The 15,979-nt window shown below is 46.0% G+C and overlaps 2 protein-coding genes across 2 annotated transcripts in view; one reads left to right on the top strand and one right to left on the bottom strand.

Annotated features, from left to right (window-relative positions):
• ubl3a (ubiquitin-like 3a) overlaps positions 1 to 4,827 on the top strand; it is a 47,596-nt gene extending 42,769 nt beyond the window's left edge. Inside the window, exons 4-5 of the mRNA XM_031808952.1 lie at positions 177 to 254; positions 1,996 to 4,827. Coding sequence (XP_031664812.1) covers positions 177 to 254; positions 1,996 to 2,048 — 131 coding nt within the window. The 3' untranslated portion in view covers positions 2,049 to 4,827. The remainder of the gene's footprint in view (positions 1 to 176; positions 255 to 1,995) is intronic.
• Positions 4,828 to 10,190: 5,363 nt separating this feature from the next.
• Positions 10,191 to 15,979, bottom strand: LOC109873897 (olfactory receptor 10A4-like). Its single transcript, XM_031809431.1, has 6 exons — positions 15,755 to 15,979; positions 14,015 to 14,192; positions 13,748 to 13,850; positions 12,099 to 12,302; positions 11,732 to 11,880; positions 10,191 to 10,919 (listed from the first exon to the last, which is right to left on the bottom strand). The coding sequence occupies exons 1-6, from the start codon at positions 15,975 to 15,977 to the stop codon at positions 10,775 to 10,777; spliced, it is 1,002 nt and encodes a 333-aa protein (XP_031665291.1). The 5' UTR covers positions 15,978 to 15,979; the 3' UTR covers positions 10,191 to 10,774.

The raw sequence follows: 15,979 nt of genomic DNA, 5'->3' as shown, positions 1-15,979 counted from the left end.
CTCCTCTCTCTTGGTTGTGTATTCTATGTTAGATCAGTTAAATGATGATAGTTATGATGATATATTGTCTTTGTAACAAGTCTTTGTCTGTTAACGCTGTTCTACTCTTTCACTCGCACCCTCCTCCTCTCCTCCTCCTCCTCCTCCTCCCTCCCCTCCTCCTCCCCTTCTCTCAGCTCTCAAACTGCCTCTGGGGAAAACCACAGTGATGCATTTAGTTGCCAGAGAGACGTTGCCTGAGCCAAACTCCCAAGGTAACCCGCTTATCCCTTGTTCCTCCCCCTCACACTAAAACACAATAATAGATGATGCCTTTACTGTAGATGATGGTAGTAGTTATTTCTGTTTGTTTAGGAACAGCTAATGATCCATGATGAGTATTTCTAACCTTATCCCAGTCCTATACAGTGTAATAAGATGTGTGTTTCAGTAAGCGTATGCAACACTATTTAAATAATGACAGATGGTTGTTTTTGTTTCAATGATAACTCTTTTTTTGAAAAAAGGTAGATTTCTCAACAACTTTGCTACTAAACAGTGTCCTGACAGTGTCCTGACAGTATCCTGACAGTATCCTGACAGTATCCTGACAGTATCCTGACAGTATCCTGACAGTGTCCTGACTGCGTCCTGACTGCGTCCTGACCGCCTCCTGACAGTGTCCTGACCGCCTCCTAACAGTGTCCTGACCGCCTCCTGACAGTGTTCTGACAGTGTCCTGACCGCCTCCTGACCGCCTCCTTACCGCCTCCTGACCGTGTCCTGATAGTGTCCTGACCGCCTCCTGAAAGTGTCCTGACCACCTCCTGACAGTGTCCTTGACCGCCTCCTGACAGTGTCCTGACCGCCTCCTGACAGTGTTCTGAACGCCTCCTGACCGCCTCCTAACAGTGTCCTGACCGCCTCCTGACAGTGTCCTGACAGTGTCCTGACCGCCTCCTTACCGCCTCCTGACCGTGTCCTGACAGTGTCCTGACCGCCTCCTGACAGTGTCCTGACCGCCTCCTGACAGTGTCCTGACCGCCTCCTGACAGTGTCCTGACCGCCTCCTGACCGCCTCCTAACAGTGTCCTGACCGCCTCCTGACAGTGTTCTGACAGTGTCCTGACCGCCTCCTGACCGCCTCCTTACCGCCTCCTGACCGTGTCCTGATAGTGTCCTGACCGCCTCCTGAAAGTGTCCTGACCACCTCCTGACAGTGTCCTTGACCGCCTCCTGACAGTGTCCTGACCGCCTCCTGACAGTGTCCTGAACGCCTCCTGACCGCCTCCTAACAGTGTCCTGACCGCCTCCTGACAGTGTCCTGACAGTGTCCTGACCGCCTCCTTACCGCCTCCTGACCGTGTCCTGACAGTGTCCTGACCGCCTCCTGACAGTGTCCTGACCGCCTCCTGACAGTGTCCTGACCGCCTCCTGACCGCCTCCTAACAGTGTCCTGACCGCCTCCTGACAGTGTTCTGACAGTGTCCTGACCGCCTCCTGACCGCCTCCTTACCGCCTCCTGACCGTGTCCTGATAGTGTCCTGACCGCCTCCTGAAAGTGTCCTGACCGCCTCCTGACAGTGTCCTTGACCGCCTCCTGACAGTGTCCTTGACCGCCTCCTGACAGTGTCCTGACCGCCTCCTGACAGTGTCCTGACCGCCTCCTGACAGTGTCCTGAACGCCTCCTGAAAGTGTCCTGACCGCCTCCTGACAGTGTCCTGACAGTGTCCTGACCGCCTCCTTACCGTGTCCTGACAGTGTCCTGACCGCCTCCTGACAGTGTCCTGACCGCCTCCTGACAGTGTCCTGACCGCCTCCTGACAGTGTCCTGACCGCCTCCTGACCGTGTCCTGATAGTGTCCTGACCGCCTCCTGACAGTGTCCTGACCGCGTCCTGACCGCATCGTGACCATGTGACTTTCTGACCATTTTCTGACCGCATCCTGACTGTGTTTGACAGGGTGCTGACCACATTCCTACTGTGTTTGACTGTGTGTTGTGTTCCTTCTCAGGTCAGAGGAACAGAGAGAAAACTGGAGAGAGTAACTGCTGTGTCATCCTGTAAATACCCACATCCATCCCTCCCTCCCACACCCACCGCCATCCCTCCCTCACCCACCCACCCACCTCCATCCATCCCACACCCACCCACCCACCTCCATCCCTCCCTCACCCACCCACCTCCGTCCATCCCACACCCACCCACCTCCATCCATCCCACACCCACCCACCTCCATCCATCCCACACCCACCCACCCACCTCCATCCCTCCCTCACCCACCCACCCACCTCCATCCCTCCCTCCCACACCCCCCTCCCTCCCTCCCACACCCCCCTCCCTCACCCACCCACCTTCATCCCTCCCTCCCTCACACACCCACCTTCATCCCTCTCTCCATCGCCCCTATCTTGGATCCAACCAACACACTGTCCTGTCCTGCAGTCTCTCTAGAATTCTGCTGCTGCACACACACACACACACACACACACACACACACACACACACACACACACACACACACACACACACACACACACACACACACAAAACATTGTGTTCCTCATAGCAATACAGTGCACTTGCTCATAAACTGTGTGTGTGGGCCGGTCTCTCTCACTCAGACTTAACCACTAAATAAACCCACGCTCCCATCTGCCCCCCCCCAACACACACACCCCCGTTGACCACCCACTTATCTAGATGTGCTGTCTGTCTCCCATAGTGCAGCAAAGCATTGACGTGCCTGATCAGAACACACACACACACGCCTGTGTCCATTTTACCTCCCCCTCTATCACTTGTGTATATGCCCTTAAATCTTACACTAGTGCATTGACAGACCAATACAGTCTTTTATTCACTCATGATGGTTCTAGCCAATTACTAACAAACACACAAACAAACTGTGTTATTTGACCGTAATATCATGTTGTTGACTGTGTTTTGACAGTCGGTCCTCTCCTCCTTTCTGACCAGTCAGTGTTTTAGATCATTCCTCTGTCAGAACCCTCATCCCCCCCTTTTCACCTGAACGAGGAGAAAGAAACTGAACAAGGGGAAGAAAGACAGACAGATCTCCCTTCTTCCCCGTTCCTCCTCACCAGAAAGACAGACAGATCTCCCTTCTTCCCCGTTCCTCCTCACCAGAAAGACAGACAGATCTCCCTTCTTCCCCGTTCCTCCTCACCAGAAAGACAGACAGATCTCCCTTCTTCCCCGTTCCTCCTCACCAGAAAGACAGACAGAACTCCCTCCCCACCAGAAAGACAGACAAATTTCCCTTATTCCCCGTTCCTCCTCACCAGAAAGACAGACAGATCTGTTGAATAGTGTTGTGATGGGTCGGGTCTGCTTGCCAATCCAAGCCAAGGGGAAGAACCAATCTGGAATTAAGTGTTATTTTCTTTCAAATCTCTTTCTTCTTCACTTAAAGAAAGATAAAGGCTTGGATTTTTTGCACAACAATGAACGCATGTGCCCCCCCCCAGCCCCCACCACCACCGAACGACCTGTAAAAAGAGTTTCTTATTTTACTTAGTATTTTTCCAATGGGAATAATATTTTAAAAAAATAAACTAAGGTAACATATGTGTAGAATATATTGAATATAAATATTCTCTAGAACATGATGATGCCTCTAGATCCTGTTGATGCCAGTATATTGATGTTTTTAGTGTCTCTGTGTGCACCATCATTAACTAGCTAGCTTCCTAGACAGAAGTTCAAACTGTCACCTTGCTGATGACGCTACAGTACGTCCCAAAGGACACCCTATTTCAGATCTAGTGTGATACTTTTGACCAAGGCCAATAGGACCTGCGAAAGACTAGCGCGGGAGGTGTACTTGTACATCAAGCTGCCTTCAGCTAAAGAAACAGGAGATGGGCTCCTGCTCAGACAAGGCTACTTACTTATGCAGGGTCCTGGTCCAAAGTAGTGCACTATATAGGGAATAGGGCCCTGGTCCAAAGTAGTGCACTATATAAGGAATAGGGCCCTGGTCCAAAGTAGTGCACTATATAAGGAATAGGGCCCTGGTCCAAAGTAGTGCACTATATAGGGAATAGGGCCCTGGTCCAAAGTAGTGCACTATATAGGGAATAGGGCCCTGGTCCAAAGTAGTGCACTATATAGGGAATAGGGCCCTGGTCCAAAGTAGTGCACTATATAGGGAATAGGGCCCTGGTCCAAAGTAGTGCACTATATAGGGAATAGGGCCCTGGTCCAAAGTAGTGCACTATATAGTGTGCCATTTAGGGCATAGTCAACTTGTTGTCCTTTAAGCAGCACAACAGAACTATTTGAAACAGTTTTTTTAAATGTACTTTTATTTTCTGTATTTCTATTTCAACTGTTCATAGTTTAATATAATCCTTTTTTTCTTTCTCTCTCTGTGTGTTTTATTTTGCTTTGTAACAGCACTAGGTCTTAAAGGTTCTGTCCCAAATGGCACCTTATTCCCTATATGTTGTACTTCTTTTGACCAGGGCCCATAAATAAGGCTCTGGGCCAAGAGGTAGTTCACTACGAAAGGAAATAGGAGGCTATTTGGGATGTAGCCAAATATTATAGTTTATATTGCTCAGTGATCAGGGTTTCAGGCTGTACAGTGATAATATTGAAAAGCATTTTCTAAATGATTGTAAATAGCACTAATCTAATGCTTATCCCCTATACCCCTCTTCCAAACTTCAAATGGAATAAATCCATCTGTCAACTAAATAAAGATTATTGAAGTGCTGCCATTGATTTATGACTTGATCCATCTATTAACTAAATATAGATTATTGAAATGCAGCCATTGACTTATGTGATCATTACTCTCATTAAACAATCATTATTACTTGTCCCTGTCTTCTTGTAGGAGCCATTACACACACACACACACACACACACACACACACACACACACACACACACACACACACACACAGACTGCCCTTTGTCCTCTGTAGTGCCACTCGGGGGGCAAACAGACAGACAGACAAAGGTGTAATCTCTTACAGTAACAGGACCTCCACTCAACACACCAGTGTGTTTCATTACACCAAGCACAACACAGGACTGTTAGTGATATTACACCACTCACTGACTCACTCAGCCCAAATACTGGCCTGTTGTAGAACCCAAATACTGGCCTACTGTAGTCTGTTGTAGAACCCAAATACTGGCCTACTGTAGTCTGTTAGAGAACCCAAATACTGGCCTGCTGTAGTCTGTTAGAGAACCCAAATACTGGCCTGCTGTAGTCTGTTATAGAACCCAAATACTGGCCTGCTGTAGTCTGTTATAGAACCCAAATACTGGCCTGCTGTAGTCTGTTAGAGAACCCAAATACTGGCCTGCTGTAGTCTGTTATAGAACCCAAATACTGGCCTGCTGTAGTCTGTTATAGAACCCAAATACTGGCCTGCTGTAGTCTGTTATAGAACCCAAATACTGGCCTGCTGTAGTCTGTTAGTCTGTAGTCTGTTTATCAATAAGTGCACCGAGGACGTCGTCCCAACAGTGACTGTACGTACAGTGCCTTGCAAAAGTATTCACCCTCTTGTCATTTTTCATATTTTTTTGCATTACAACGTGTAATTTAAATGGATTTTTACTTGGATTTCATATAATGGACATACACCAAATAGTCCAAATTGGTGAAGTGAAATGAAAAAAAAAACAACTTACAATTATACAAAATAAAAAACGGAGAACTGGTGCTTGCATTTGTATTCACTCCCTTTGCTATGAAGCCCCTAAAAAGATCTGGTGCAACCAATTACCTTGAGAAGTCACATAATTAGTTAAATTGCACACAGGTGGACTTTATTTAAGTGTCACATGACCTGTCACATGATGTCAGTATATATACACCTGTTCTGAAAGGCCCCAGAGTCTGCAACATCACTAAGCAAGGGGCACCATGAAGACCAAGGAGCTCTCGAAACAGTTCAGGGACAAAGTCATGAAGTACAGATCAGGGTTTGGTTCTAAAAAAATATTTGGAACTTTGAACAACCCACGGAGAAAAAATGGAAGAATGTGGCACCACAACAAACCTGCCAATAGAGGGCAGTCCACCAAAACTCACAGACCAGGCAAGGAGGGCATTAATCAGAGAGGAAACATAGACCAAAGATAACCCTGAAGGAGCTGCAAAGCTCAGCAGCGAAGATTGGAGTATCTGTCCATAGGACCACTTTAAGCCGTATACTCCACAGAGCTAGGGCTTTACAGAAGAGTGGCCAGAAAAATCCATTGCTTAAATAAAAAAATAAGCAATCACATTTGGTGTTTGCCAAAAGGCATGTGGGAGACTCCCCAAACATATGGAAGAAGGTACTCTGGTTTGATGAGACTAAAATTGAGCTTCAAGGAAAGCGCTATATCTGGCGCAAACCCAACACCTCTCATCACACTGAGATTCTATCCCCACAGTGAAGCATTGTGGTGGCAGCATCATGCTGTGGGGATGTTTTTCATCGGCAGGGACTGGGGAACTGGTCAGAATTGAAGTAATGATGGATGGTGCTAAATCCATGGAAATTCTTGAGGGAAACATGTTTGTCTTCCAGAGATTTGAGACTGGGAAGGAGGTTCACCTTCCAGCAGGACAATGACCCTAAGCATACTGCTAAAGCAACATTAGAGTGGTTTAAGGGGAACATTTAAATGTCTTGGAATGGCCTAGTCAAAGCCCAGACTTCAATCAAATTGAGAATCTGTGGTATGACTTAAAGATTACTGTACACCAGCAGAACCCATCCAACTTGAAGGAGCTGGAGCAGTTTTGCCTTGAAGAATGGGCAAAAACCCCAGTGATTAGATGTGCCAAGCTTATAGAGACATAGCCCAAGAGACTTGCAGGTGTAATTGCTTCAAAAGGTGGCTCTACAAAATATTGACTTTTGGGGGGGGGGGGGGGGTGAGAATAGTTATGCACGCTCAAGTTTTCTTGTTTGTTTCACAATAAAAAATATTGTGTGTAAATCAAATGATATACAACCCCCCCCCCCCCCCCCAAAAAAAACTATTTTAATTCCAGGTTGCAAGGCAACAAAATAGGAAAAATGCCAAGGGGGGTGAATACTTTCACAAGCCACTGTACATACCCCAACCAGAAACCATGGATTACAGGCAACATTCGCACTGAGCTAAAAGGGCATCTTTCAAGGTGTGGGACTCTAACCCGGAAGCTAATAAGAAATTCTGCTATGCCCTCCGATGAACCACCAACACAGGACTAAGATTGAATCGTACTACAACGGCTCCGACGCTCGTCAGATGTGGCAGGGCCTGCAAACTATTACAGACTACAAAGGGAAGCACAGCCGTGAGCTGCTCAGTGACACGAGTCTACCAGATGAGCTTAATAACTTCTATGCTCGCTTCGAGGCAAGCAACACTGAGGCATGCATGAGAGCATCAGCTGTTCCGGACGACTGTGTGATCACACGCTCCGTAGCCAATGTGAGTAAGACCTTTAAACAGGTCAACATTCACAAGGCCGTAGGGCCAGACGGATTACCAGGACGTGTGCTCCGGGCATGTGCTGATCAACTGGCAGGTGTCATCACTGACATTTTCAACATGTCCCTGATTGAGTCTGTAATATCTACATGCTTCAAGCAGATCACCATATTCCCTGTGCGCAAGAGCACTAAGGCAACCTGCCTAAATGGCTACAGACCCGTAGCACTCACGTCCGTAGCCATGAAGTGCTTTGAAAGGCTGGTAATGGCTCACATTAACACCATTATCCCAGAAACTCTAGACCCACACCAATTTGCATACCGCTTTAAACAGATCCACAGATGATTCAATCTATATTGCACTCTACACTGCCCTTTCCCACCTGGACAAAAGGAACACCTATGTGAGAATGTTATTCATTGACTACACCTCAGCATTCAACACCATAGTGCCCTCAAAGCTCGTCACTAAGCGAAGGATCCTGGGACTTAACACCTCCCTCTGCAACTGGATCCTGGACTTCCTGACGGACTACCCCAAGGTGGTAAGGGTAGGTAACAACACATCTGCCATGCTGACCCTCAACACGGGGACACTGAAAACTCTCTCCAGGCCTACTCTATTAGCTCAATGTTTATCTTTGAATAGTAGTTGTCCCTACACCAGGGGTGGCTCACGTTATCCACAGAGGGCCAAACCAAGCAGATTAAATCAAAGGCGTGATGTCGCCAAGTGCATCGTCATCGAAATACCCCTGTGGACCTGGTCAAAAGTAGTGCACTAGATAGGGAAGTGGGTGGCATTTGGGGCACATATATTTTGGAGAGAGTCTGCAATAGTCTATTGTCCTCCCTGTCATAGCATACCTCACACTGTTAGTAGTCTGTTGTCCTCCCTGTCATAGCATACCTCACACTTAGTAGTCTGTTGTCCTCCCTGTCATAGCATACCTCACACTGTTAGTAGTCTATTGTCCTCCCTGTCATAGCATACCTCACACTGTTAGTAGTCTATTGTCCTCCCTGTCATAGCATACCTCACACTGTTAGTAGTCTGTTGTCCTCCCTGTCATAGCATACCTCACACTGTTAGTAGTCTGTTGTCCTCCCTGTCATAACGTACCTCACACTGTCAGTAGTCTGTTGTCCTCGTTGTCATAGCGTACCTCACACTGTTAGTAGTCTGTTGTCCTCCCTGTCATAGCATACCTCACACTGTTAGTAGTCTGTTGTCCTCCCTGTCATAGCATACCTCACACTGTTAGTAGTCTGTTGTCCTCCCTGTCATAACGTACCTCACACTGTCAGTAGTCTGTTGTCCTCGTTGTCATAGCATACCTCACACTGTTAGTAGTCTGTTGTCCTCCCTGTCATAGCATACCTCACACTGTTAGTAGTCTGTTGTCCTCCCTGTCATAGCATACCTCACACTGTTAGTAGTCTGTTGTCCTCCCTGTCATAGCGTACCTCACACTGTTAGTAGTCTGTTGTCCTCGTTGTTATAACGTTATAGCTTGTTTATTGTTTATTCCATGTGTAACTCTGTGTTGTCTGTTCACACTGCTTTGCTTTATATTGGCCAGGTCGCAGTTATAAATGAGAACTTGTTCTCAACTAGCCTACCTGGTTAAATAAAGGTGTCAGTAGTCTGTTGTCCTCGTTGTTATAATGCACCTCACACTGTTAGTAGTCTGTTGTCCTCGTTGTTATAACGTACCTCACACTGTTAGTAGTCTGTTGTCCTTCCTGTCATAACGTACGTCACACTGTCAGTAGTCTGTTGTCCTCGTTGTCATAACGTACCTCACACTGTCAGTAGTCTGTTGTCCTCGTTGTTATAACGTACCTCACACTAGTCTGTTGTCCTTCCTGTCGTAACGTACCTCACACTGTTAGTATGCTGGCCTTCCTATCGTAACGTACCTCACACTGTTAGTATGCTGGCCTTCCTGTCGTAACGTACCTCACACTGTTAGTATGCTGGCCTCCCTGTCATAATGTACCCGGTCTTGTCGTTTTGTAACCAGTTGTTTCACTATGCCGCTGTGATTTCATTTAAGCGTCACTAATCGTGTGGAGAAGCTGGCATTGGATGACTGGGACTGGGTGTGTGGTCCCTGATGTTATTATCACATTGTGTTTATTTATGGCGGTGCTGAAACACCATAGTGTTTTTTAAGGTCAGCTAGTGACACCCCCTCCTGTGAACAAACCTCCATTGTGCTGCTGATAATAATGTAATCATTGTGTAGGTGTTTATATCCAAAGCAGTGAACACATAGGGCTATTGACTGGTATTTGTAACCTGACATACTCTTCCTGATTGTCCCAGAAGGGATTCATCCATTTGACTTGAATTGACTCTATGAGGCCATCTGGACCACTTTCATGTTCCAGTGGTTTATACTCAGGCCAGGATTCAACCTCAGCTCAGCGCAGCTTTTAAAAGCAACGTTCCCGAGTTATAGCGTGGGCCACATTCACAATAAACACTGCATCTGTCTGATATGACTTTTTAGATCGGGCATCCGGCTGAATTCCAGACGTACTTTAAGCCTACACACACTATAATGTTGTTGGTAGATGGTATCACCAAACTCAAGCTAATATGCTCTGTCTTCATCAGCAGTGATCACAGGATTCATACTGGCAGGTAATGCATGCATTAGTATCCGGCGCCATCTTCTGGCTAGAACATAGTATGACTCTGGTTGAGAATTAAGTAAAAGACCAGCAGAGCGCTTTTTGTAATGAGTTTTATAGAGGTAGCCTCCCCTGTTCATTAGACATTATCAATACTGGTTGATAGTCAACATAAAGGTACAGGGTAGCCTCCCCTGTTCATTGGACATGATCAATGTTAAAAAATAAATACATCAATACTGGTTGAGACAGACAACACAAGCAGAGAGCTTTTTGAGAATGAGATTTATAAAGATGCTATTTGAATGTCTAGTCTCATCTCCATCATATTCTTGGAGAATAGTAGTATCTAACAAAGCCAGAGCGATTAGACGACTCTGTAGCCTATTTGTAAGTGGAAACATATATTTTACACTGTTACAGGTCCAATTGTGTGCGATTGTCATCGAGTGATAACAGACAGTGTTGGGTTTAGTGTGTTATGTTATAGCCCTGAATTAACATGTTATAGCCCTGAATTAACATGTTATAGCCCTGAATTAACATGTTATAGCCCTGAATTAACATGTTATAGCCCCGAATTAACATGTTATAGCCCTGAATTAAACTGTTATAGCCCTGAATTAACATGTTATAACCCGAATTAACATGTTATAACCCGGAATTAACATGTTATAACCTAACCCTTCATTTAGTGATAACTGCCACAGTTTTGGGTATACTCGGTTCTGTCTGGCTGTTCCTCCAGCCCTGTCTCCAGCGCCCCAGGACGGCTCTGATCTCCTTGGTCCTGAAGCTATAGATGAACGGGTTGGCCACCGGGGGGAACAGGCTGTAGAATAGAATAGGTACTTTAGAAGAAGATTACTTTACTTTGTCGGTTGTCACAGAAACACAGAAATATTTTCCCTTTAAAATCTCTACAGGATCGGTGTCCCCCACTGCGGGATGGTTGAGCTAACATAAGCTAATGTGATTAGCATGAGGTTGTAAGTAACAAGAACATTTCCCAGGACATAGACATATCTGATATGGGCAGAAGGCTTAAATTCTTGTTTATCTAACGGCAATGTCCAATTTGCAGTAGCTATTACAACGAAAATAATACCATGCTATTGTTTGAGGAGAGTGCACAGTTATGAACTTGAAAAGTTATTAATAAACCTATTAGGCACATTTGGGCAGTCATGATACAACATTTTGAACAGAAATGCAGTGGTTCATTGAATCAGTCTAAAACTTTTCACATACACTGCTGCTATCTAGCGACCAAAATCTAAATTTCGCCTAAACAGGAATAGTACATTATGGCCTTTCTCTTGCATTTCAAAGACAATGGAACAAAAACCAAACATATTTTACCAGATCTAAAGTGTTATATTCTCCTACATTAATTTCACATTTCCACAAACTTCAGTGTTTCCTTTCAAATGGTATCAAGAATATGCATATCCATGCTTCAGGTCCTGAGCTACAGGCAGTTAGATTTGGATGTCATTTTAGGCAAGACATTTAAAAAAAGGGGTCCAATCCTTAAGGGCACAACAAGTAGTGGTTCATTCCACACTTTTTCATCGCCGGCCCGGGACTTGACTAGTAACCTTTGGGATCCTGGTCCACCTCTCTAACCTGTGGTTTACCTACCTGTAGAAAATGGTGAGGCCGATGCGGAGGTCAGGGGTCATGATCAGGTTGGGGATGTAGGGTGTAGCATACACTATGAAGCGGGGGATGTAGTAAATAAGGATGATACAGCCCTGAGTAGCACAGGTAGAGAAGGTCTTCAGCCTGCCCTGGGTTAGAGAGGGGAGAGATGGAGAAATGTTCTCAGTGGGTTAGGGTTAGTAGAGAGTAGTTAATAAAATTAGCGACACGGACAGGACAGGAAACACACATACCCCGCCACTCCTCCCACCCAGACCCCCTGCATCCCCCATCCACCCAGACCCCCTGCACTCGCAACCCCTCCTCCCACCCAGCCCCCCTGCACCCCCACCCCCTGAATTCTGACCTGTACGTTAGCCATGCGCATCACGGTGACGATGATGTTGATATAGGAGAAGACGATGAAGGAGAAGGGGACGAGGAGCACAAAATAGGCCAGGCCAATGGAGCTGCCCTGGATCGCCGCCGTGTCGGAGCAGGAAAGTTTAGTCAGGGACAGAGCGTCACAGTAGGCATGGAGAATTCGGTTGGGACCACAGAATGCTACTTTCTGGGAGATAAAACACACACACACACAAAAAAAAGTAATTGTCAATTTGTCAAATGTATTCAGAAAGCCCTTTTTACATTAGCAGTACGTAACCCCGGCCTAGACCCCAAAGAGCGTCACAGTAGGCATGGAGAATTCGGTTGGGACCACAGAATGCTACTTTCTGGGAGATAAAACACACACACACACACACACACAAAAAGTAATTGTCAATTTGTCAAATGTATTCAGAAAGCCCTTTTTACATTAGCAGTACGTAACCCCGGCCTAGACCCCAAAGAGCGTCACAGTTCATGTGAAGGAGCAGGTTGGCCACACCAAAAGCTACATTCTGGGAGGTGAAGCAAGGATACGTTTAGAGTAGATGCTGTGTAATTCTCAATCAATATCATTTATTTATAAAGGGTCCTTTTTTACTTCAGCAATGTCCTTTAAACAGTAACCTAGACGACAAAGAGAAAACTGAATCCGAATGGCAAGGGAAAAGGGGAAAACTCCCTCAAAGGAGGACAATGGTCAAAGGACCATAGGCCCATTCTCTTCTGGCTGCAGCATAGGTTTTATTGTACAAATGTCAAGTTTAAATGTCACGTGCACAAGTACAGTGAAATGCCTTTCTTGCAAGCTACAGCACAAACCCAACAATGCAGTCATCAATATCAATGTAACACTAAAAATAACAAGGTAGAACAAAAACACAGGAGATATAAGCACAAGAAATATGAAGACAATAATATAATAAACTACATATCCCTTCCATACCATATTTCCAATGTGCAGGGATCCTGGGGTTAGATATGTATAGAGGTAAGGTGGCATCAGGATATATGATAAACATAGTAGCAGCAGTGTATTTGATTTGACGTGTGTGTGTACTATGTATGTGTGCATATTATGTGTCTGTTGGAGTGTGTGTGAGTGTGTACTCCTGTGATTGGCTATAGAGAAAATAATAAAATACCAAGGTTTGTACTTCGGCAAAAAAATGCCTACGTTCGTTTGTTTATTTATTATTATTATAATGTATTTTTTTGGTGGAGGGGGTACTTAAAAAACATGTATATTTAACCTTTATTTAACTAAGCAAGCCAGTTAAGAACACATTTTTATTTCCAATGACGGCCTACCCCGGCCAAACCCGGACGATGCTGGGCCAATGGGACTCCCCATGACGGCCTACCCCGGCCAAACCCGGACGATGCTGGGCCAATGGGACTCCCCATGACGGCCTACCCCGGCCAAACCCGGACGATGCTGGACCAATTGTGATAAAGATATGCCAATTTGATTTGCCTAGACTTTTTAAAAATATAACATAGTGCCCTGGAATATTGTTTTGTGTTTTGTGATGTGAACTCTTTGCAGCAAACATTCTCGGGCTGTTAGGCCCTCTAATGGCTGTAGTAACACTACTATCATTATACATTATTTTATCAATACAGTACCCTAGTGAAGTCTATGGTGCCGATGGCAGGTGAGACTGTGGCTGACATCCAGGAGAAGACTGTTAGACCACTCATTATCTGGTTGGTCATCAACATAGGGTATCTAGAGAGGGTGATGGAGGGAGGGAGGGAGACAGAGGGAGAGGGGGTGGAGGAAGAGTGGGAGAGGACCCCAAAAAATTATGAAACACTTTCCCCCCAAACACACTTCATTTATTTTGCATCAATAAAATCATAATGCATAATATGTGCTGTTGTCGTTGTTACCTGAGAGGGTGACAGATAGCCAGGTATCGGTCCATAGCCATAGTCAACATGATGAGAGAGTTGAGTGTTCCAAAGTAGTGGATCATTTGTTCCTGGAACAGACACGTATGGAAGGAGATCCTCCCGTCGTCCCACCACCACCGAGCAATCACTTTGGGAAGGGCCACTGTGGCAAAACCTGGAAGGGAGGGGAAGGGAACGGAGACAAGAGGAGTGCGGAGAAAAGAGGAGCAGAGAGAGGAGAGAGGAGAAGAGAGGAGAGAGAGGAGAGGGTTGAAGAGAGGAGGAAGAGAGGACAGAGGAGAGCAGAGAAAAGAGCAGCAGAGAGAGAAGAAGAGTTGAGAGAGGAGGAGAGAGGGGATGAGGGAAGGGAAGGGAAGGGAAGGGAAGGGAAGGGAAGGGAAGGGAAGGGAGAGGAGAGGAGAGGAGAGGAGAGGAGAGGAGAGGAGAGGAGAGGAGAGGAGAGGAGAGGAGAGGAGAGGAGAGGAGAGGAGAGGAGAGGAGAGGAGAGGAGAGGAGAGGAGAGGAGAGGAGAGGAGAGGAGAGGAGAGGAGAGGAGAGGAGAGCAGAGCAGAGAAAGAGCATAGAGAGGAGAGGAGAGGAGAGGAGAGGAGAGAGGGGATGAGAGAGGAAGATGTGAGTGGAGACCATGTTAGACTATTGAGACAGACAGGCATGGAATGAAATCATCCTGTTGTCCCACCAGCACCAGGCTATCACCTAGGGCAGGGCCACTGTGGAAACATTCTGGGCCCCTTGTTCTAGCCTCTGTCTCTGAGAGGGAAACGGAACACAGCGGCTCTGTTTAAATGCTCATCCTTTTTTGTAAGTAATCACTGATTGATTACAGATCTGTACATGACTGTCTGATGTCATAGAGGGACTCTCCACATGATTAAAGAAGGAAGGACACATATGAGACACATTTTAACAGGACACACTTTCTCTCATGACCTCTCCTCTCTCATTAATGCCTGAGCACCAGCAAGACACATTTAAACTCCATTGGCAGTCACATTGGGGAAGGAGAGAAAGAAAGAGATAGTGTACACATTTGAATATTCTACCACGACCCCTTACCTGTATCTGACAGAACCAGGCTGAGTATCTTACCTATATCTGACAGAACCAGGCTGAGTATCTTACCTATATCTGACAGAACCAGGCTGAGTATCTTACCTATATCTGACAGAACCAGGCTGAGTATCTTACCTATATCTGACAGAACCAGGCTGAGTATCTTACCTATATCTGACAGAACCAGGCTGAGTATCTTACCTATATCTGACAGAACCAGGCTGAGTATCTTACCTATATCTGACAGAACCAGGCTCAGTATCTTACCTATATCTGACAGAACCAGGCTGAGTATCTTACCTATATCTGACAGAACCAGGCTGAGTATCTTACCTATATCTGACAGAACCAGGCTCAGTATCTTACCTATATCTGACAGAACCAGGCTGAGTATCTTACCTATATCTGACAGAACCAGGCTGAGTATCTTACCTATATCTGACAGAACCAGGCTGAGTATCTTACCTATATCTGACAGAGCCAGGCTGAGTATCTTACCTATATCTGACAGAACCAGGCTGAGCATCTTACCTATATCTGACAGAACCAGGCTGAGTATCTTACCTATATCTGACAGAACCAGGCTGAGTATCTTACCTATATCTGACAGAACCAGGCTCAGTATCTTACCTATATCTGACAGAACCAGGCTGAGTATCTTACCTATATCTGACAGAGCCAGGCTGAGCATGATGATGTACATGGGTTTCTGCAGGCTGTGCTCCAGGGCAAACAGCACAACCAGAAGAAGGTTCCCCACCACCGTGATCACATAGACGAAGAAGAAGAACCAGGCCACCAGCTGGTAGAAGGATGGATGGAGCCCCGGGAAGCCCACGATCACAAACTCTGACACACGCGTGTAGTTCTCATTCACCTCAAACATAC

The sequence above is a fragment of the Oncorhynchus kisutch genome, linkage group LG29 (genome assembly GCF_002021735.2).
Source record: "Oncorhynchus kisutch isolate 150728-3 linkage group LG29, Okis_V2, whole genome shotgun sequence".
Lineage (NCBI taxonomy): Eukaryota > Metazoa > Chordata > Actinopteri > Salmoniformes > Salmonidae > Oncorhynchus > Oncorhynchus kisutch.
This window is presented reverse-complemented; position numbering and strand designations above follow the sequence as displayed.

Bases quoted from the DNA above. Each gene is read 5' to 3' on its own strand.
- LOC109873897 (XM_031809431.1), bottom strand. From the start codon at position 15,977: ATGTTTGAGGTGAATGAGAACTACACGCGTGTGTCAGAGTTTGTGATC. The intron at 11,881-12,098 runs GTCAGAATTCAG...TCTCTAACCCAG, and splicing joins TGCGCATGGCTAACGTACAG to GGCAGGCTGAAGACCTTCTC. The intron at 10,920-11,731 runs GTAGGTAAACCA...TCTATTCTACAG, and splicing joins GGCCTCACCATTTTCTACAG to CCTGTTCCCCCCGGTGGCCA.